Raw genomic sequence first — 24,434 nt, forward strand, 5'->3', positions numbered from 1 at the left:
GCTACATATACAGACAAACAATCATACTCACATTCACACCTACGGGCAATTTAGAGTAATCAATTAACTTCAGCATATTTTTGGACTGTGGTAGGAAGCCGGAGTACCCGGAGAAAACCCAGGCGTGCACAGGGAGAACATGCAAACTCCATGCAGAAAGATCCCAGGCCCGCCCCGGGATTCAAACCAGAATCTTCTTGCTGCAAGGCGAAAGTGCCAGAGCTCTGGAAAGTGCTACCCACTACATCACTGTGCAGCCCGCTTTCACAACTAATTCATAAAAATATTTACTTTTTATATGTGATATTTACAAGCATCTTATATTTAAAAACAAATATATTTCTGGAAAAAATGTCAGCATCACATTATTAACGGTGTGTCTACTGTACTACCCCATAAAGCCTGCATTCCTTCAGGTCACATGATCGCCTCTCTGTCCAATCACGTCGTCCAACCGATGTGACGCACGAGATTCAAAGTTGGCAACAACGTTCCTGCTCGGACTCCTGTTTAAACCTGCCACTAAAACTGTCCACAAGCTGTGAAAAAAACCTTTATATCTCCATGTTTTCATAACAGTGAAGCCGGTACCAGAATGGAGGCTAAAGTAATCGGACCGGGTCCTTACAGGGCCACGAAGCTGGTGAGTCTGTTGGTAACTTTGGCGACGTGACGTTAGAAAAGCTTGAACTTTAGCTTAGCTGTGTTTTCTAATGTAAAAGTGGAGCTTGCTAGTCTTATTAGCATAACTTAGCTGTTTACGTATTGCCGTAAATTAGGGTTATGTTAAAAATGTACATTCAGGAGGCGAAAATAATAGCGTGCTTTTAAAATGAGCTCAATAGTAAGCTTAACGATAACTAAGTTAATCAGCTAACACAGCACTCGTATATCATTTCAAGCGTATTTCCGAAAAAACAAAGTGAAGTTAGCAAAGCTGCACAAATGTTAGTCCTTGTCTCACTTGCCAACTAACTCATAGTTTTCCTGGAAAAGTCTAGCACAGCCTCTTTCCTACTGTGGGCTGCACCATATACACCTGCAGTGGCATTTAATGTATATGTGTGAGCTATGTTGTACTTTGCAATTCATTAACATTAATCACCCCGTCTACAAGTCAATGTAATGTAATTACGTTGCTATAAATGAAGCTAATGCTGTGTTCACTCATCATATGCAGTTGCTTGGCATCAACACATGCAGAAGCTTCATACACAACATAAATGCTATTTCTATTTGAAGTTTCTGTATATATGTTCTGGCTGTGAACTCTTTAAGCCCTTTAAACTCTAATAAAGTGCTATAGACATTAGTGCAGAATTATATATTAAATTTACATTTATGTTGTAGCATGCAGTATTGATATACACTGTTCTGACCTGTTACAGTTGTAAACCCCAAAATTGATTCTTTTTTGACACTTTCGATTTTCTGTCATGTCAAAGTTCTTTTAGTGAAAAAGACTGAATACTCTACAGAAAAGACTCAATTCGCTGAGGTGACATGCTAAGTTTAAAAGTGCTCTCAAGAAACAGCTTTTGAGTCAAAAAAACATCTCAAAGTGAAAGGGCTTATAGCAAGTCATTTTTAAAAAATCTTTTTTCTGACTGGTTTCTCCCAGGACTAATTCAGTAGCAATTTAGGTCTTTTTAGGATTCCAACTTCTCTGTTCAGCTGGTGTGTATTGGACTTGTGCCATCTGATTTTTAAATCAATTTTACTGGAATTTACTCACTGCAAACCAAGGCTGTAGGTACTTCATATCAAAAACAGATTCAAAATCCCAACAGATTTTCCTCAAAAACTCTCAGAGAACGCTTGAAAAACACCTGAGGGAAGTAGACTTGAAGATACACACTTACTGTTGAATTTTCGTTTCATCCATCCATCCATCCATTATGTAGTGTTACTTTATCTTGTGCAGGGTCACAAAGAGGCTGAGGCTAATCCCAGTTGACAAAGGGTTAAATGCAGGGTTCAACCACGACAGTTTACCAGTCTATCACTCGACTAACACAGAGAGACACCCAAACAAGTTTCTTTCTGTGGGACATAACCTTTTTTATTTATTTATTTTTTTGCATCTTGTTTTAATGAAAGCCCACCCCTTAGCCTCTTTTCCCTAAGGTCTCAAACCAGCCTCTTGGCTTTCAGTTTTCTGAAGTTTTTTAATCTTTCCCATCACATGTTAAACAGTTTTCATGATTCAGATCAGCCGCAGCAGAGCTTTTCTTGCCTTAACATTTGCTTTATACAGTTCAGAACTCTCCTGGGTTTTGCTGACCTTCTGTATTTCTCCATCTCCACCTCTCTGCTTTTATCTGCTTATTGAATTTTTCTCACACCCAGCTGGATACTTGAGAGAGCTGATAGTCCAAAACCATTCAAAACATTATAATGAGACAGTGTTTTATTTATTTTGATACCTGCATTTTTTTTCCTGACAAGAAGAAAGATGGAGTTAATTTCAAAAATACAGATTTCCTCAACAGTGTCTGTTTTGCATTTGCTATTACAAATAAATGGTGTATTAAGTGTGTGGATTGAAATCAGTATGGTGTGCAACCATAGCTACCTTAAGGTATAATGAAATTGCAAATCCAACACAGAATACCAAAAACTGGTTTTTCCAATGGCTTGAGGCTGGCTACAAAAGCGAGTCAATCCCCATCGAATCCCATGTGAAAATGCCCACTTTAACAGCAGAAATGAACAGAATTAGCCTGATGTATTTAAAAAAAAAAAAAAAAAAGCTTTTCTATGACTTATTTCCCTGTTCATGATTACCGTATGGGGAGATAATTTATATAAAATTCAAGCACTGAAATTGTATTAATGCTTAAAATTATGTTTGCTTAGAGATACAGACACTTTGAGTGACAGATGGGTGCTGTCATAGGAAAGTCGAGAAGTTTGAAATGACCAGTGCAGATCCATTTACACTTTACCTCTTTGCTCATTTTTGGATTAGCCAGGAATTATTAGGCCAGCTGCTGTTCAAACAACATTTTGGTAAAGTCACAGAGGGTTTATCCATCTTTGTTTACAGTTTATGGGTGTAGGGTACTGAAGGCCATTGTGCACACCAATAACTTTAGGTTGTAATAGTCTATTAAACCAATGCTAAAAAATGTCCTCAACAGCATTTTAGTGATAAGAACAGGTTGGTGAATGTGTAAAATGCTGTTTTATTTCACCCTTCCTGACTGCCAGAGGCAGTTCTCCTCACTGGATATCTCCATCTCGCACAAGCGCAGGATGGAGATATCCAGTGAAGAGAACTGCCTCTGGCAGTCATCCAGGGTTCATAAAGCCGTGGTTACATGCGTAACCTTCGTTATCTAGGCCATATGAGACAAGTAATGCCAATATAATATTAGCCTGCTGTATGTGATAATTTATTACACAAAATGGATTGCAAATGGCACTCTATGAATGTGAAAGTTGTAAAATATTGTTTTGCAAAGGGCCTTCTTACATGATGATCTTTTTTTAACAGTGGCTCTCACACTCCATTGTGTCTCCCTTTTATGCAGTGGAATGAAACCATCAAACTTTTTCGCGGGGGCATGTCACTGAGAAGGCACTGGGCACATTTCCGTTACTATGACTGCAGCTTCACAGGGTCTGAGGCTGTGGATTATCTGCATGAGCTGCTGAGGCAAAACTACAACTTTGGACCTGAGGTGACTCGCTATCAGACTCTGCAGCTGCTCCGAAAGTTCCTTAAGGCTCATGTCATTGAAGACATCAAAGGACGCCATGGGACAGAGGACTTTGAAGACAATGGCAATCTGTACAGGTATAAGTTTGTTTTTCTGTGTAGTTACTGGTGTTGCTTCATACATCAGAAGACATTGCTGCTGCATCTTCACAGTTCAGAAAAGTACTGCTCTTTCTTCCCTTTGGGTGAACTCAGTTCTGTTGTCTTCCCAGGTTCCCCACACTGTCTCCCCTAAAGTCTTTTCCAACAAGGCCTCTGATGAGAGACAGCAGTGACCTGCCCAGACTTATCCGCTGGGATGACTATGAGGAACTACCTCAGCAGGAAAACATTGCACCTCTGAAGTCTGCTGTCATGGTGAGAAAGAGACAGAGATGTCCTAGCCACTTCTCAGCTTTAGGGCTGAAATGATTCCTCGAGTTATTCAAGTAATTCGATGACAAAAATTCCTCCAGGCAAAATTCTCTGAGTCTGACGAAGGCTGGGCACATCCTGGGCAGATCACCAGCCTATTGCAGGGCTACACATAAAGACAAACAAGGACACTCGCACTCAATCAATTTAGAATTACCAGTTAACCTTTGGACTGTGGGAGGAAGCCAGAGTACCCAGGGGGAACATGCAAACTCCATGCAGAAAGACAAACCATGCAGAAAGACAAACTGGGGATGTTCTCTGAAAAAAATGAAGTAAAATTTCTCAAAATTAAAAGTTTTCAAAAATAGGATTCCTTGCATAAACACTTAGTTTGATTGCATTACATAACTTTATTGAATTAATATAATACTGTGCTGACCTTGTGTAAGTATAAAAGGATTTTTTTTTTCATTTTTAACAGACTTCAGACTTGTGGAATAAAAGGCACAGTGTTGCTATTGGAGATGTACATGAATGCAAGCTCATACGCAGGAAGGAGATATCGTCTAAACAAGTGGACCATATCTGGAAATCAATGACAGCTGCACAGTACGTTATCTTTTACTTTATATTTTAAACACTTCTGTTTATGCTGTTTGTAGTTTTTTTTGTAGCTGTTTGATTCTGTTGTTTTAGTTTACAGAGAGTACTGGGCCTGAAAACGTTGGATGGAGTCTTAAACCTAACACATGTGAATGGAAAACACATAGTTCACAATGTGTTCAGTGTCAATAAAACAGGCATAGTTGTGTTGGAGAACAAAGTCGGTACGGTGTGTTAATTCATATTCAGAAGAACAATAGCTTTACTTCTTTGTTGAAACCTACAAGAACATTTCGATTCACCTTTTTCCTTTGTATCCCCAGAGGACATGCCCTATTGGGTGGTATCAGCAATGAAATGCCTCGCCAACTGTAAGTATAAAGTTTTGTCTCAAACCATCAGTGTTGAAAAAGACCATTTGCTCTGTGAGTCTGTAAACTTAAGCTGAATCATTTTTAAACATGAGTAATTTTCACACCATGGAGGTCGTAATTTTGAGTTGTTTCATGAAACACTGGGTTTTTGCAAGTTTAGCTGTATGTATTAATCAGTAGTGTTTGGTTATTATTGATATACTGTACATTTGTTTCACTGTATGCTGCATTGGCTGGCATTGTTTGTGAAGTACAATAAAATCTGCTCCTGTTTTCTTTCTCAGGGCCTAATGGCAATGAAGCCAAACAGCCAGTGTACCCAGGTTTTGAGAGGGATGTTCTGAAGACAGTAGCTGACTACTTCCACAGACTCAAAGAACCCCTTTTGACTTTCCATCTGTATGAAGTCTTTGTCAACATTCTCAGTGAGTATTTCACAATGTGCATCCACTGCAGTGGTTTTGTCCTGCTATAGGTAAATATTTGCTATTGTTCATTTTAGTCCAGATTGCATGTTTGCCCTCAAAGAGCAAGACTCCTCTTTTGTCATATCACTGTAGGTCTGCTGCATGAGCAAGAGGTTGCCACTGAGGCTCTGCAGGTCAGCTGCCTGCTCCTGCCACCACCCAATCGAAGACGCCTCCAGCTTTTACTGCGTCTCATGGCACGTGTCTGCCAGAATCCTCACCTTCCTCCACTCAACGACACCATTGCTCCCCGCACACTGGTACAAATTCTTGCTTTTTATTCAATATTTACTTTTGTACAACTTCTCTGGTATATTGAAATCAGTTGTTTAAGAAAAAATGCATGAATCAGAATGATATCATGTACATAAAATATATTTTAATATTACATTTTATTTAAAAAAAAAAACTATTTCACGCAGTGACTTGTGGAGTGCAGACATCCGAACTTTCCATTTCAGGATGTGAACTTTTTCATGACATGCTATTAATATAAAATTAACACTTGAAACTCCTTGAATTCTTGGTGCAGATCTGGTTGCCTGGCTTTTGACTCACGCAAAACATTTTCATTTACAGTTCACTGGATTTTTTCTTAGCAGAAATGTAGCTGTACTTGCTGCCACTATTCTACACATTTCTACTATTGCCCATTATGTCTAGCACCTACAGCATCTGTGCTGCTTTTAGTACCATAGAAAAATCAGTCGATTGTTGTATGCTTGTATTGTATTATGAAAAGAAAAAAATAGCAGTGGGAAATAAGTTCTGTCCAGACTTGTTACTTCCTGTAAAGGGTAAATGGGATTCAGAGCAGCATTCTCAGGAAGGTAAACACAATCCTCTTTCAGTAAAAACATGATCAGAATCTGCACATTGTGGTAGACAGACACAGGTTTGCTCATCCTTCAGCCATTATCTGTGATAAACTGCGGTATTCAGTGAGTATGATGAATTTAAGACTGTTTTAATTTATTTGTATGGCACAAGTTAGATGTAAGTTTGAAGACTGTAAGTATCATCATGACAATGATTTGGCTTACTGTGATGTTTTTCACCTCTCTGCTCATCTTAAGAGAAGACATTACTCATGAAACTGAGGTATTGTATATTCAGGGAAGGATACACCTCACAGTCACTGTGACTTACCTGCAACACCTGGTCCGGACTTGTACTCCCCTTAACCACCCCATCACAAATCACTAGAAAATATAATCAAGCGAATAATGTACATACTTGCACTAGACCAGGATACTTCATAAAAGAGTCAAAATTCACAGCAGATAAAGTGAAGCGATTCAGAATGTAAAGGTAAAACTTTGCTGTGCAATTGCTCACTAACAACTGACACATCAGAGAGAATATTCCAGGGTCTGGCTCAGAATGGTGGTCTTTGTTAGGTGACTACACACTGCAGTAAAAATCATTGATCTGTGTATAATAAATACAATTATCATGGTCGGTAAAAATAAGATCTCATTACCGCTAGCTTCAGGCACCGTCAAAACAGTACTGTTTTATCCAGCACCAGCCTTGTGTAAAATATAGTGGCTGTGGATTAGAGGGATCTGCTGAATTAAATTTTATAGAATAGGTCTTTATAGCTCCATTATATCTTTAATATCTTAATTTCAGTGTCCATGTACAGCTTCCTAGCTGGAAAATCTGTTCTTGGTGTTTTATTAGGAAATGTGAATATGCTGCTACTGAGTGTGAAATTTGGTAAGCAATCATGATAACACCGGAATCGACTATTTCTATCTGACAGTTATTCACTAACGTGGCTATTACTTTGGGTTTATTTGACAGGTGCTCATTATATAGTGTATAGCTCCAGTATGCGTTGCCGGAAGTTAGTTTCTTATCTGTCTTCCATTGTGTTGTCTGTATAGATGGTGCAGATGTTCTCTCACTGCGTCCTGGGCTCAGCAGATGACATGGACTTGGACGAGTTACTTGCCACTAAATTGGTGACCTTCATGATGGAGCACCACAACACCATCTTCCAAGTGCCTACCAAGCTGCGCTGCCAGGTTGATGAGCACCTGTCCCACCTCAAAAGAGCTCAGGTCAGAACGCCTTCTACAGTTACAATGCAAGAATAAATAAATATACTGATATGCAGACCTGCCAACCTGTACGCATTTTTGCATAGCAGGTACGCAATTTGACATCAAAATACGCTGGTACGCTCCGCCTCATTAAACTACTCTAAAAGCTGCAGACATCTGTGAGTGCTGTTAGAAATGTGGAAAAATAATGTGCCAGATTGCCTTCGTCATCTTGCCAAACGTGAAAATTTGGGACAGTCACTGGCTAATTAAGATATTTCATTAAAGCCCCATACAATCTGGTAATTGCATATATTTCTTTGTTAATGTTGAAATGTGGAAAACACAGTCACAGTAGCTTGAGACACTCAATGGCCCTTTGTTTAATTGTGACTTCGGTGTCCAATCTGGTAAAAGCACCTCTCAGGCTTTGCTTCTGTACTAAAAACAGAGTGCATCACTAGGAATCTAGGGGAGCAGCTGGTCAATTCACTATAGATGAAAATATAGTATACTCTGGAGACAATCGCATGAATTGTACACATCAGTAATATTGAATGAAAGCAGTAATGCTAATCCAAATCTGGTATTGAGTAAGTATACTATGACTACTGCGTTGAACTCTGATGTTCCTGTATCTGCTTTGTATCTATTGCTATGGAAACACTACCACATACCCTGAACCATGCATACTTTCACTTCTCTGTGCACATGGTTGGTTCAAACTGATGTGTGCATGTGCTTAGTTTTGGCCTGCACTTCAGAAAATGTAGAACAGACTGCATTGACTGTTTGTGTTCAATGTTGTTTGGCCTACGACTGAAGGCCTGATTGATTTTTGTCTTTTAGTGCAATAGTGCATGCACAGGCATACAAATTCTATTCTGTCAGCCGAACTGAAAACACAGTTTATTGGGAATTTAACCATAACCCTCCGCCATGGAGGTCCTGAGACATAACGGTGTCTCTTAGAAAAACACAACCATCAGTTTGTTGGAGTTCGCTATGTTTGGCACATTTGCTGAAGAGGATACCTGCTCCTGCTAGCACTGAAATCAACAGAGAATTTGTTTTTCATTTCTCTTGAATCAAATTTGGTAGAGTTACAAATGGAAATTTTGAGAACAGGGTCAATAACCTAACTGCTGTTATTAACTCTCTGACTTAGAGTTTGTGACTACACAGAAGGAAAAAGTTAGAATTCATATTCATTTATTTATATTTATTCATTTACTGGTATGTTTCATTGTGGCATGGTTGTAAGTACAAGGAGACTTACTGTATTTCTGAATTCTCCTGTGTCTCTTATCCAGAAAACCCAAGGTTTTTTCATTTTGGCCTTATGGTTTTGCAACTGTTGCTGATGTTTTTCAGGTAGAAATTTCAAAACATAGCCTCGGGCCGAAGTTGTTAATGGTATAAAGTACTGACAGCACATTTTGTATAGAAACATTAAGTTGTATTGTGGACTCATGATAGGGTTATATCCTGAGATGTAGACATTATTTATTGATGATGATGATGCAGTGAGTAAAACATTTCTATAGATGCTGTTCTTTACTTTGAAGAAGTGAAGTTTTAATCCAGCATCTCCTTTGTGTCTTCCATCAGATCAAATATGCAGGTTCAGATACAGATTTCAGCGCATCTCCAGCTGTCTGTAAACAGATCAGCAAGGTGGAGTGTGAGGAGCAGAAGGTGATAGGTACTCAGATCCCCTTGCAGCAGCTGCTGGAAGGCCTGATTGCAGACAAAGAACTGCCTGCTAAGGACAAGAAGAAAAGACTGAAACAGGTATGCTCACAGGAATGGAACATGTTCAAAAAGAAATGCTATTAAATGTAGCTCCAACTAGAAGTGTTGCTTGAAGTTTTGTTAGTCGTTAGCAATGTAGCAAAGCTAAACCGCTCTCAAACAATTAGCTATAAGCCATTACATATGAACTGTTTGATCCAAAACCTGGGACCAAATCAGTTCCAGAATTCTACCATAGAGCCTGTTGGAACTAGAGAGTTACTAACAGTGGACAACAACAACACTCGTGTGGTGGTGGCAAGTGTAGGTGCAGCAACAGTCCTGCTGCCTTTGTCTATAGAGATATTTTATGTTTTAACTGCACAATCACAAAGCATTTTGCACTGAAGAAAGAACCATTTTGGAATTATCCAAGCAACTTAAAAACAGGCATCCTGATCTGTTCACTGACTTTATGGTAAGTGTTTTAGTTATTACCTCCAACAATATATTATCAAAATGCTCATAGACAGAAATGTTCTTATCATTGTTTCCCTGTTGTGGTGGCTGGCAACAGCTGTAGCAATCCTCTACACACATATTGAGAATGTTTCCGTGAACACTGTGTACAACTTTATTTTAGTCTGTGTGAACAGAACATCCGAGGCAGCTCTTGTTTGAACTTGAACAGCACTAGCAACAAACACAACAGAGATACAATAACCTATGGTCGACCATGCGTGCAAACAGAAAGCAAGCATATGTTCATTCACAGCCGAGCACAACTCACCACTTATTATCTCGCAACCACTAATTAACCACTCATTTGTTGAAGAGCAGAGCGCTCTGTAAAGATTATCCATTTCTAATTTACATGCCTTGTCCTTGTGCATTGCTACCCAATGGAAAATTGAATTGTGTAACTAAACTGAAAATGTTTCCTTCAAATACAGATGAATGTCTGCCCTTGCCTGTGTGTGTGTGTGTGCGTGTGCGTGTGTGTGTCTCTCTCTCTCTCTCTCTCTCTCTCCATATACATATATATATATATGTATATATACACACACTCAACAAAAATATTAATGCAACACTTTTGTTTTTGCGCCCATTTTTGTGAGATGAACTCAAAGATCTAAAACTTTTTCCACATACATAATATCACCATTTCTCTCAAATATTGTTCACAAATCTAGTGAGCACTTCTCCTTTGCTGAGATAATCCATCCCACCTCACAGGTGTGCCATATCAAGATGCTGATTAGACACCATGATTAGTGCACAGGTGTGCCTTAGACTGCCCACAATAAAAGGCCACTCTGAAAGGTGCAGTTTTGTTTTATTGGGGGGGTCCACTCCTCTTCAATGGCTGTGCGAAGTTGCTGGATATTGGCGGGAACTGGTACACGCTGTCGTATACGCCAATCCAGAGCATCCCAAACATGCTCAATGGGTGACATGTCCGGTGAGTATGCTGGCCATGCAAGAACTGGGACGTTTTCAGCTTCCAAGAATTGTGTACAGATCCTTGCAACATGGGGCTGTGCATTATCCTGCTGCAACATGAGGGGATGTTCTTGGATGTATGGCACAACAATGGGCCTCAGGATCTCGTCACGGTATCTCTGTGCATTCAGAATGCCATCAATAAAATGCACCTGTGTTCTTCGTCGATAACAGACGCCTGCCCATACCATAACCCTACCGCCGCCATGGGCCACTCCATCCACAACATTGACATCAGAAAACCTGTCACCCACACGACACCACACACACTGTCTGGCATCTGCCCTGAACAGTGTAAACCGGGATTAATTCGTGAAGAGAACACCTCTCCAACGTGCCAGACGCCATCCAATGTGAGCATTTGCTCACTCAAGTCGGTCACGACGACGAACTGGAGTCAGGTCGAGACCCCGATGAGGACGACGAGCATGCAGATGAGCTTCCCTGAGACGGTTCTGACAGTTTGTGCAGAAATTCATTGGTTATGCAAACCCATTGTTTCAGCAGCTGTCAGAGTGGCTGGTCTCAGACCATCTTGAAGGTGAACATGCTGGATGTGGAGGTCCTGGGCTGGTGTGGTTACACGAGGTCTGCGGTTGTGAGGCTGGTTGGATGTACTGCCAAATTCTCTGAAACACTTTTGGAGATGGCTTATGGTGGAGAAATGAACATTCAATACACGAGCAACAGCTCTGGTTGACATTCCTGCTGTCAGCATGCCAATTGCACGCTCCCTCAAATCTTGCCACATCTGTGGCATTGTGTTGTGTAATAAAACTGCAAATTTCAGAGTGTCCTTTTATTGTGGGCAGTCTAAGGCACACCTGTGCACTAATCATGGTGTCTAATCAGCATCTTGATATGGCACACCTGTGAGGTGGGATGGATTATCTCAGCAAAGGAGAAGTGCTCACTATCACAGATTTAGACAGATTTGTGAACAATATTTGAGAGAAATGGTGATATTGTGTATGTGGAACAAGTTTTACATCTTTGAGGTCATCTCATAAAAAATAAGAGCAAAAACAAAAGTGTTGCATTTATATTTTTGTGTGTGTGTGTGTGTGTGTATATATATATATATATATATATATATATATATATGTGTATATATGTGTGTGTGTGTGTGTGTGTGTGTGTATATATATATATATGTGTGTGTGTGTACATAAAGAAGCCACACAAAATATTCTAGATCTCTTGAATGAAAGAGTGTATGTTGAAATATATTTATTTGATTATATTATATTCTATACAGTCCTGTACAATAAAGACTCACTTTCCCTCCCTTTCAGTTCCAGAAGTCCTACCCAGAAGTCTACCACAATCGATTTCCTACTGAGGAAAGCAAGGCTGCTGTTATACCTGAAAAAACACCACGACTCAAACCTCATTTCATGTTCTTCAATCTGAAGAAACCCTTCCAGCCTTTTCAGAGAAGCTGGAGTTTTAGGGCGTAGCCCATCTACACTTCAGACTGTAATCACACGTCAGCCTCAGTCAGAAGACGGTGTGGCTGTAATAGTGCTGTAGCCACAACTTTGGTTCTCTTTATTAACCACTGTAATTTGTATTTTTTATTTTTATAAAAAAATCAGTCTTCTGTAGCAGTCAAACAAAAGTTATCACTTAAAAGTTCAGTTCACTCAAATTCTCCACTCGCCCTGAGGGCAGTTTTGGTCGATGCTGCAGAAGTTTGATATTAATGATGCATACAGTGAATGCGGATAGATGAGCTGACCTTTTAAGATATTTCACTGTATTATGTCGCTAGAAAACTTGAAGTACAGGAAACAATGATCCACTAACACTAAAAAAGCCACTCACTGGTGCTTTTAAAAATGGATAGATTGATATTCATTAATATGTAACTGTACATTTTTATTGTGTGTTAGATGGGCCTAAATAATGAGAATTTAAAGGAACTAATTTGACTGAAATACATTTCAGAAGTATTAACGAGTTATTGGATGTTAATATGAGTTGTTAAACGTTAAACACATAAAGCTCTTTAAAGATTAAATAGTGATAGTGATGTTACACTTTGTTATACATATTTGGATGCATTTCATGGTGTTAATTGGCCTTTGAGCAGATTATGTCATTTCATGAGCTCTTAATGATTTCATGACTCTTGTAATGTAAAGATCCATTTTGTTTTATAATTTAGGCAGCCTAATCTGTTCATCCTGTTTCTTTTGACCAGGTCAACAGTTACTTATTGTCAGTAAACATAAACATATCAAGGGTTTATCTAGAAAGGGAGTATACGTGACATTTTCATAACTATAGAGGGGTTTTCATTGATAATCACATTTGTAACTACACATAAATCAGACAAACAAGGGAATAATATACAAGGCGTTGGTGAAAATTGCAGACTGAGTTTGCTGTATGAACTTTATGACTGCATTTATTTTATATACACATAAACTGTCACATGCCTTTCTCGCTAAACCCTCCCTCCTGCTTACTTGATGAGTCCTATGCTGTCTGCACTCTTTAAACAACTCATTTCATGTTGTTACTTATTGGTCTTATTCTGTATATAAGCACTATTTTCTCGGATGGTACATGTTTCAGTGTCTTGAATACTCTTCTCTCATTTTTCTTAATGTATTTTGTCCTTTACTATTCCCTGCTGCTCTGTCAAGTCAATCAGGTTGTTTTTCACTTAATTTGAGACTTAAGAATTTTTTTATTTTAATAATAATAGGTATGGATGTTTTGTTTTGGATTTTCACAAATGCTTTTAAACAATGCTGGAATAACTGTTACACTTGAATTACTGCTCTGTGCTGGAAAGAAATTAAGTGAATTTAAGTCATTTGATGCTGATAAGGATTTTCCTATAAAAATTATAATTGGCTTATATAACTTTGCTGTTGTCTTTTTTGGATGTCAATGTTTTTATTGGGATCATTTGAACTGAAACTGTTAGATGTGCAGAACAGAACGACCCTGATAATGACTTTGATACATTTAATAGACAAGAATTTTCTTTATATCAAGCAATCTCAGTATTTAGCAAAATGCATTTGAATATTTCCTCAACTACTAAATAAGGAAAGACCTTTAGTTATCTCTTTTTCATCTTTTTGTCCTGTGCTGTGTGTGAATATGTATATTTGCTGATGAGATGGTAATCATCATACTCCACAGCAGAGATGATGTGTAGCTACAGGGTGCTTGAGTCACATTGAGATTTTTAGCAGGAATTGGAGTCAGAAAAGCTTTTGTATCTTGCAAAAAAGGAGTTTTGAGTCAGCAGCTGACACCTGCATGATCTCACAAGCAAACTCATCCCACACAGTGAACACTTGATTCATTTTCTGGGAGGCTGCAAGAAAACGTTTGTTACATTACTTCATAATAGTCATGACCACCCATATGATGATTCACAATGTTGAAACTACTGTGTAAAAGGTGTTGTTGCAAGTCTCAGTTTTTGAAAGAGTGACAATGCTGGTGAATGTTTTTGCTGTGGATGTCATGCACCTTAGTGCCTTCAGGTGTCTTCAAATACTCCATTCACAGGCTTTAATTTGTGTTGTCTCTGCTTGGCAACAGAAAAACAATTGGTTTTGGTGTAGCAAAGTCATTTTCTTCTTAGTAATGTGATTAACAAACAAAACTGCAACAGAAAACAGGGTCCATGGGTGTTGCTAAATCCAACAAATGAAAAATACAAAACATCTACAAATAAAGCAAAAAGACCTAAGCTACCTACCCAAAGTAAAAGCAATGACAGCATCAACTGCTACGCCTACAGTGTCTAACAAAGGATGGCTCAAAGTATGTGCAGCTGTATGGAACAAACAAGTCCGTCTCCGGCCAGTTGAATGAATGTCTCAGGACAACAAACCTAGTGCAGTGTGACTATAGAATCCACAGAGCACAAGCAGACACATGCTAAAATGCACAGGGCTACTGGTAACAACTAACAAACGATTACAGAACACTAACTCCTAACCACTAATAAGTGATTACAGAATACAGGAAGCAATGAGAGGCACAGAGACAAGCTGCTCACGTTATGCAACCCCCTGGCAAAAATTATGGAATCACCGGTCATGGAGGATGTTCCTTCAGTTGTTTAATTTTGTAGAAAAAAAGCAGATCACAGACATGTCACAAAACTGAAGTCATTTAAAATGGCAACCTATGGCTTTAAGAAACACTAAAGGAAATCAAAAATTGTGGTAGTCAATAACAATTGCTTTTTGAGATCAAGCAGAGAGAAAAACTTATGGAATCACTCTGTAAATTTCTATTTCCAAAACTAACACCTGCATCAGAATAAATTGGCTCATTAGTCTGCAGTTCGAAAGGAGTCTCTTGGAGAGCTGTTGCACCAAGTGGATTGACATGAATCATGGCTCCAACAGGAGAAATGTCAATTGAAATAAAGGAGAGGATTATCAAATTTCTTAAAGAAGGTAAATCATCACAGAATGTTGCTGTGAACAACCAAACGATGTTGGTTGTTCACAGTCAGCTGTGTTTATAATCTGGACTAAATACAAACAACATGGGAAGGTTGTAAAAGGCAAGCATACTGGTAGACCAAGGAAGACATCAAAGCGTCAAGACAGAGAACTTAAAGCAATAGGTCTTGAAAACAGAAAATGCACAACAAAACAAATAAGGAACAAATGGGCAGAAACTGGAGTCAATGTCTGTGACCGAACTGTAAGAAATCATCTAAAGGAAATGGGATTAAATACAGAAAAGCTAAACGAAAGCCATCATTAACACCTAAACGGAACAAAACAAGGTTACAATGGGCTAAGGAAAAGCAATGTCTTAGCTTAGATCGTCATGAATTCGCCGGTATAAACCACTTTCAGATGTGATTACCACAGCGGGTTTCGCTCGTGGTGAGCGGCACGAAAAACATGACGACATCGTGTTGGTGCGCACGAAACCGAAACAAAAACTGACGTGACAGTTTCACGAATCCCCGTGAGACCGGGCTGGGCTTGCAGGCCGAGGCCAACAACCCCCCTGAGTCACGGTGCAGTGAAAACAGTGAACACACCAAATGAACCCAGAATGTAGGACTAGAACAATGAAAAACAACCAGTAATAAGAGAACATCTCAAATCACATAAATAACCCCACAAAGCAATCCCAAAGAACACATAAGTTCCCATGATGCCTAGCGGCTCTCCCACCCAGAACACAGCTAGGGCCCCTAGCGGCCCCCACGGCCGCTACAATACTATGTTTTTGGGCTTCTGAGACCTATATGACATGACTGAAAAATAGCATAATATGGGACCTTTAATGGCCTGCAAATAGTCCAGATCTCAATCCAATTGAAAATTTGTGGTGGAAATGGAATAAAATGATCCATGACAAGGCTCCAACATGCAAAGCTGATCTGGCAACAGCAATCAGAGGAAGTTGGAGCCAGATTGATGAAGAGTAGTGTTTGTTACTCGTTAAGTCCATGCCTCAGAGATTGCAAGCTGTTAGAAAAGCCCGAGGTGGTGCAACAAAGTAGTAGTGGTGTATGATAGTGTTTTTTGTTTGCTTGTTTTTCATGATTCCATTTTTTTTCCTCAGAATTGAGTGACTCCATATTTTTCCCCTCTGCTTGATCTCAAAAAGCAATTGTTAATGACTACCACAATTTTTTTCTTGATTTATTTTAGTGTTTCATAAATCCAGAAAGTTGCCATTGTAAATGACTTTAGTTTTGTGGCATGTCTGTGATCTGTTTTTTTTTCTACAAAATTAAATGACTGAAGGAACATCCTCCAAGATTGGTGATTCCATAATTTTTGACAGTGGTTGTAATCACAGGCACTGGAAGGACCATTTGGGTAAGCTTCTAAGCAGGTGCAGTGGTGACGGTCCAGCTCGACTGGAGTGTAGAGCTGGGGCACCAGTCCAATCAGCCAGGGCAGGACAGAGGGGCAGCCATTAAACAATAACCCGAGCCAAGTCCAAGTGCAGGCACTAATCCTGGTCAGGAGGCCATGCATAATAATTTACACATATGAAACATGTTCAGGAAGGAAGAAAGGCAGAAGGCCACCAAGACCCATGACAATGTGGCAGTGCATGGCAACATCACTGCACACGAGAGCTGATGTGTGACGCTGAATTGAGGCCCAGCATGCTAACAGGCTGACATTTAGCAAACTGTTAATGGTGTTCATTTAACAAACACGCTGTATTTTTATTTTAAAGAGGTAACTTTTGGGCCTGAAAAGTGAAGCCAGTTTAGGAGTAATTTGAACACACATTAATTCTAATGGCCAGCAGGGATCAGCTCCCTGGTTGCAAAATGAAATCCAATTATTTTAAAATCACTGAGAAAATGACCCAACTTTATTTAATTTGTTATATCAGTAAGTATTTTTCTGATGTGTTTATGTTCTCAGTTGTTAGCTTAAACTCTCCTTCAACACAACTTGATCTTTGGTCGTTTTGTAAATGAATGTACTATTTGCACGGAATTGGTATTTCCTCTGGATCTCTGATAATTTGTGAATTATCCCCCCACGTCTGTGTTTCTTGCAGTGTATTCGTACGGGATAAGCAAAGTCTGTATTCTACTCGAATTTACTGACATTACAGCCCGGAGATGATGTCAAATCTGTGCATGTTTAAACATCCACTGTTCTCATGTCCATACGTACACACTCTGGAGTTACTGGAATTAAGTGACAACAGGTGTTTGACTGATTCTGTGATTATGTAATATTGCCATTTTCACTGCTTATAGTGTAAATGTATTTAGATAGTGTGGCCCATTTTGACAGCATAATACAAAATACGGTGTGATACCTGCCCTGTCCAACATGCTGAACCGACAGAGTCGTCAGGACAACATGATTTGTGCTTTCCAAACCCCTTAGACCTATACATCACCATTAAAAGCCTATGTTGTAACAACGCTATTGTTAGGGTCTCGTTAGGTTTAGAGACAAAAACCACTGTTAGGTTTATGGAAAGCTTGTGGTTCGGGTTAAAATGATCACTTTTAACATATTTTGTAGTCGTCATGGCAACAGTAAATATGTCAAAGCAGCAACATGACTTGAGAACAGTGGCCAGCATTGTTGGGATAGCGGGCCATCAGGGTGTTTGAATTAAGCCTGTTGAAAGATTGGCTGAGAAAATTTTTTATTACCGCACGCTACTACGCATGTCATCCATCTCAATATCCTCATGTTGATTTCATTTTTCCGTTTCTACGAATGGCCCAAAGACCTGTTATGTATAGGCCTACTCTTGCATTTGCACCTAAAAATGCTGTCAGTAATTTCCACCACAGCCTCCATAATTCAACCGGGTAGAAAAAGAGGTAGAAAAAGACACAACTACAATACCCTCCAATCACTGAGATGCACATTTACATAGGACTAGCATTATCACAGGACGTTGGTGTTTGGTGAAATATGGTAGACAATTCTCGGTGGAATTTTTAATTTAAAAATTACAGATATGGCACATTCGCATGGGATTAAGATTGCTGACATCCTCCACAGTTATTACAAATCACCATTGGTCCTGAGGTAATACTAATCCTGTGCAAATAGGGCTTAAGGTCTCATTTAAAGTAAACTATACAATAAGTATACTTTAGGCCATGGCTACATTGTGCATTTTTTTCTCAAGTTCTCCGCTAAATCCAGCACTCAGTTGCCATGTCTTGTTTCAAAAGACCAGGATAGCCAATAGCCAATCTCTAGTCTTCAAAGCAGTTGTCTACAAACCAATGGGTGAAACCATCTTTTCTATACAGTCTGTGTCCAGCTGAGGCTGATGTTAACACCAATGCATTTCTGGATATTTTATCAGAAACCAGTTGAACAACCTAAAACTTAGACCTGAAAAGTTCAAGTCCATCAAGTGGTTGACATATATATATTTGTGTGTGTCAGTGTGTGTGTATATATATATATATATATATATATATATATATACACACACACACACACACACACACACACAAATATATATTACCACACGCTACTACGCATGTCATGGGACTTGGCTATATATATATATATATATATATATATATATATATATATATATATATATGTGTGTGTGTGTGTGTGTATATATATATATATATATACACACACACATATACATATATATTATATATATGTACATATATGTCTATATACATATATATATATATATATATATATATATATATATATATATATATACACGTATATGTATATTTTATTTTTATTTTTTCTTATGTCAGAAACTTGACCGAGCGAGGGGATCAGAAAGGTCATTTGGCTTTCTCCTTGTTGGCGCTTTCAATATTGGAGTTGCTGGGCTGCTCCTCTTCTTCTGATTCTTCTGGGACTCCCTCTAGGGCATTGCTAAGGACACTGTTCTCCATCCTAGCAAGCATCATCATGCTACCTGTAAAGTTTTCTTTATTCAGTGTGAGAACTCCTTTTCCTGTCAGTTAGGCTGTATGCATGACTACTGAGTAATGTGCACGAATTGGAAACATAACCTTTATGAGTAAGATACACCAGCTCAGAGTGGACAGGTGGGTGATGAACATTTGCCTCTGGCGGTTTGCTATAAGAAAGCCATCTCTTCTCTGCTGTAAGTATAATAGGGCCTGTGTCCAAAGCAATGTAGACGGATATAGAAAAGGAAGCCCAATCTCAGCATCTGAACCAACACCAACGTTGTGGAGACCTTTACATGACCCTTAGGCCAAATTCAAACATGCCTCATACGAGATGGAAAAAGATGTTTGAAGCTTGCCACTACACATTAAGTGCTATTATGGTAGCGCACATTTGAAAGACCTACTCAGCACCTATAATTTAGCTTTGACCTAAAGACTTCACAATCTCACTTTAAGAAGCATTAGTAGCAGACTTATGACACCGTGGAGGTCATCCAACTGTTATAAAGTCATTGCATTTATTTTAAAAAAACAACGACATAACTCTAATGAATGGTGGTGCACAGAGTTCTATAAACATTATTATGCTTCAGCTATTATCACTGCATTAATATTCCAGCTTGTTTGCCTGCGGACAGTACAGTAAGTGTTCTATTCAGAGCGATTGGTAATAGCTGATTTTGCAGCAGTGGAGTGAAGGAGAAGGAATTAACTTCATCATCAGGGACCTCTTCAGCCTCTGTAGCCATGAGTGCAAAGCCTGACCTGAATACAAAGCAGCCAATGTCCTGTCACATATCAAGACAGTAAAACTGGCATTAAATACCACCTTCTACCCGCTCGTGGACTCGCAACATATCTGATCTTTAAGTGCTGCTGACACGTTCTCTTTTGCAAATTGACTCAGACCTACTTGTGAGATAATCTTAAATGCTGAGGAAAAAAATCACTTTTTCTGGACCACTAACACCAGTTATAAAAATCCAGTTTACTTCATTATTACCTCATTACATGCTTGCTAAGGGTGAAATGTTGCTGCAGAAATCACCTCTTTTGTACATCTGTAGTTCATTGCTGGGCTCCACCCCCTACCATGAGCTATTTAATCTCCCACAATTATCATGTTGTTGTTCTTTTTTACACTGATGCAGACTGGATTTCCAGTAGAACAATCGCCTGTGATTCTATGAGACGTGAATATTAAGGTAATTGTTCCTTTTCCCTTTCTTTTCGCTTCGGGAGCTGCCAAGGTCACATGAACCCATAGAACATTTTGCGGTATTTTGTGTCAGCAAGTCAGGCCATGGTCTCCTGTTGGGAAAACCCATGCTGTTTCCCTAATGCTTTTCTGGGAACAGACATGTAACTGTGGTAATTGGTTTTTCACTCCGGAGAGGTTTTTGTAGTGTCCATGTATCACACGATCACATCGACCTAAAAGCAATGCAACACAGGGGAATAACGATCCTGCTGTATGTATGATATTTTACCTTCAAATCGAGAGCAAACATGTAAAGAAAGATAAAAAAATAAAACTGGATTTGAGTTTTTCACTCACTGTCAACAGTAATTTGATGGATTAACTTCACTGCTGTTAACAGGTGATACTTTTGAAGTCAAATTCAATTATTACCTTAATCAAAGAAAGATTAACTGACAGTGATTTTTATATGCTGAACATTAATTATATCTTAACTAATTATGCACATTTCCAATTACAAGAGCAGAAACCGCAAGGTTCAGAAACATAGAATAAACTTCTCAATAAATGAGAATAAACATTGAATGAGAATATACATACAGCATCTAATAGTTTATTACTGCCCGGCAAACATCGTTTTCCGGAAGGTATTGTTTTGAGCTGCCTGGTCTTGGTTGGTTGGTTGGTTGGTTGGTTGCTTGTTTGTCTGTAACAATTTGGTTTCCATGCGATAACTCGATAAAATATTGATGTAGCCTCACCATATTTGGTACACAGGTGTACCATAATAAGATACAGGTCAAGTGCGCATTTGGTGACTTTGACCTAATTTTCAAGGTCACAGGGGTCATCTTTGTCGCCGGGCGGTCCAAGTTTGGTAAAACTTCTTGTTCATATTTTATCTATCTTTTCAAGCAGGCATGTCTAACTCATTTTAATTCAGGGGCCACATTCAGCCCAGTTTGATCTCAAGTGTTCCAGACCTTTAAAATCAGATCACAACAACCGATAAAGAACCACAACTCTAAATGTTTTCCTTTGTTTTAGTGCAAAAAGATATGTTCTGAAAATGTTCACATTACAGGACGTATCTTACTACAAAACATTTTAAACAACCTGAAATTTCTTAAGAAAATGAACTAAATTTCCACAGTATTATGCTTCAGTTTGTCATTTGTGTATGACAACTTACAGATCACACTGTGTCTACAAAGTCACAAAACATTTAGATTCACAGGTATCTGGAACTGAATGAATGAGGATACTCAAAACGACAAAAGCCAGACAAAAACAACAAAAATAAGACAAAATACTACAAAAATGAGACACAAAATGGCAAAAACTATAAACAAAATGACAAAAGCGAGAAACAAAAAAACACAAGCAAGGCAAGAAGGAAACACAAAATGAAAAAAAAGTGAGACAAACAACATGATTGATTGATTGATTTTATTTTATTAAAGTGTCATGCACATTTGTGCCCAGCCCACATGGGCTTACAAGACACTAACAAAAAATACATAATGTGGCTGCAGACCACAACTTATAAACAAGAATCATATTAGACTGGATACAACAACCTTTGCCTTCTATCCCAGGCTTTACATAGATACTTGGGAATGGAAAACACATGATTTTTAAAAAGGTAACTCAAAATAGAACTTTCTGTTTGCCAAAAAAATATTTGGATCCAAGCATACATCAAACAAAATATTTCTTAACTCACAATAACAGGGACAATAAAGAACAAAATGTGGCTCATCTTCTACCACGTTAAGGTCACACAGCGTACATAGCCGTTGTTCTTCAGGTAAACCTTTATACCTACCAACTTCAATTGCCAGAGGTAACGTGCCAGTTCTCAACTGAGCACATAGGGATCTTTGTTTTCTCGATAAATGTAACAAAATATACAGGTGAATTTAAAAATCTCCCGTGGAATGATACAATTAACTGGACAGACATTGACCATTCATGTGATGAGCTTTTATCCAAAATTAAACAAATCGTTGCTAAATACACTTTAACTCAACCACGTAAAAAAAAATGCAAAAGCTGCCGTGGATTAATGAAACGATTTGGACCCTCATGAAACAAAGAGACTCGGCACTTAAAAAATCTTTGAAAACTCATCTAAATATAGATAGAATGATTTTTAAAAGTCTCAGAAACAAGGTCACAATGCAACTTAGGAAAGCTAAAGCGGATTTTTATTTAGAAATAATTAAAGCAGTGAAAGGAAACACCAAACAGTTATGGAAAAGTGTTGATAAACTCTCAGGAAGAGAAAAAACAAGTAACAAAATTATAACATTGAGGCTGAATGATACTATCATATCGGACAGCCTCTCTGTTAGTAATTATTTCAATTATTATTTTATTGAATCAGCACAAGCACTCAGTCAAAATTTTTCACAAGCATTGAAGAGTCAAAACTACTTGAGTAGTCCCAATGACTTGAAATTTTCTATTACAAATGAGACAGAGGTATGCAAAATCCTTACCTCTTTGTCAAATTCAAAGTGTCAGGACATCTATGGACTTAATAATATTTTTTTAAAAACATACAAAAGTAGTTTATCTATTCCTATCACAAGGCTAATAAATCAATCTATTCATGAAAGCACATTCCCAAAGGCATTGAAAACTGCAATTGTAATTCCAATTAATAAAACAGGAGACAAAAAAGATATAAGTAATTACAGACCAATTAGTATACTTCCGGTTGTGTCAAAGGCACTTGAAAAGGTTGTCACTAAACAGCTCATTGAACATCTAGAAGCTGAAGACCTTTTACATCCCATGCAGTTTGGTTTTAGAAGAAATCATTCAACAGAAACAGAAATGTCTTCTTTTAGAAAACATCAAAACCAAACTTGATAATGGAGGGGTTGTAAGTGCAACCTTTCTAGATTTGTGAAAGGCCTTTGATATAGTCAGTCATTCTATTCTTCTCTCTAAATTGTAACAATATAAACTGTCCATGGATGTCCTGACATGGCTGGAGTCCTACCTGTCCGATTGCTCTCAGGCTGTTCGAGTTGACAACGCCGCCTCTTCTACTGCAGCCATTAACATCGGTCTGCCGCAGGGGTCCAATATGGGCCCTTTGCTCTTCTCCCTTTATATAAATGACCTGCCGTCTGTGGTGCAGAATGACATTTTCATCCAAATGTACGCAGATGACACAGTCGTTTATACGTGGGGGAAGAATGCTGAAGAGGTGGCCTCTAAACTCACTGAGGCCATGGGGCAGGTAGCGGTATGGCTGCAACAATGTTGCCTAACATTAAATGTGAATAAAACGGCAACAATGTACTTCTGTAATAATAATAAAAAAGTTAATTATCCAACTATCAGTGTGAACGGAGAACAAATTCAAAATGTAACAGAGTACAAATACTTAGGTGTAATCCTAGACCCAAAGCTTTCATTCAAAAAACATGTTAAACAAATGTGTCAAAATTTAAAATTTAATATTGTTACTTTTAAATGTATTAGGAACTCATTGACCTTGGAGGCAGCAAAAATGTTTTTCAATGCAATGATTATGTCTCGATTTTATTATTGTGTGACATGCTGGTCTCAGGCTGACAAAACTACATTGAAACCTTTAGAGTCCATTCATAAACAGGCTCTAAAAATCTTGGACAGGAAATCAAGGCAGTTCCATCATTGTCAAATTTTGAAAAAATATAAATTATTAAATTTTGAAAATATTCAGAAGTTTGCAAGGGTCCGATTGGCTTACAGAATCTTAAATAACACTGCACCTGCTCCTCTGAAGAAATTCATCCAACTGAGATCTCAAGTCACAACTAGAGTTACTCGCTCCTTCTCCAGGGGGCAGTGCAATGTCCCATATAGAGACACTAAATATGCTCAAACAACCTTTTCATACAAGGCTATGGAGAAATGAAATAGTCTCCCCACTGATCTTAAAAATCAATCGAGTTATACTGTCTTTACGCTGGAACTAAGAAAGTGGTTATTGGATGGTCAGACTTGTCAGC

General features: G+C 38.5%; 1 protein-coding gene across 1 annotated transcript; it reads left to right on the forward strand.

Annotated features, from left to right (window-relative positions):
• Positions 1-459: 459 nt before the first annotated feature.
• Positions 460-13,690, forward strand: depdc1b (DEP domain containing 1B). Its single transcript, XM_051957259.1, has 11 exons — positions 460-643; positions 3,537-3,802; positions 3,937-4,081; positions 4,563-4,690; positions 4,778-4,908; positions 5,008-5,055; positions 5,343-5,483; positions 5,619-5,785; positions 7,418-7,594; positions 9,188-9,370; positions 12,109-13,690. The coding sequence occupies exons 1-11, from the start codon at positions 596-598 to the stop codon at positions 12,271-12,273; spliced, it is 1,599 nt and encodes a 532-aa protein (XP_051813219.1). The 5' UTR covers positions 460-595; the 3' UTR covers positions 12,274-13,690.
• Positions 13,691-24,434: the final 10,744 nt, after the last annotated feature.

This window comes from Acanthochromis polyacanthus, chromosome 12 (genome assembly GCF_021347895.1).
Source record: "Acanthochromis polyacanthus isolate Apoly-LR-REF ecotype Palm Island chromosome 12, KAUST_Apoly_ChrSc, whole genome shotgun sequence".
NCBI classification, from domain to species: Eukaryota; Metazoa; Chordata; class Actinopteri; family Pomacentridae; genus Acanthochromis; species Acanthochromis polyacanthus.

Bases quoted from the DNA above. Each gene is read 5' to 3' on its own strand.
- depdc1b (XM_051957259.1), top strand. From the start codon at position 596: ATGGAGGCTAAAGTAATCGGACCGGGTCCTTACAGGGCCACGAAGCTG. The intron at 3,803-3,936 runs GTATAAGTTTGT...TTGTCTTCCCAG, and splicing joins GACAATGGCAATCTGTACAG to GTTCCCCACACTGTCTCCCC. The intron at 4,909-5,007 runs GTACGGTGTGTT...TTGTATCCCCAG, and splicing joins TGTGTTGGAGAACAAAGTCG to AGGACATGCCCTATTGGGTG.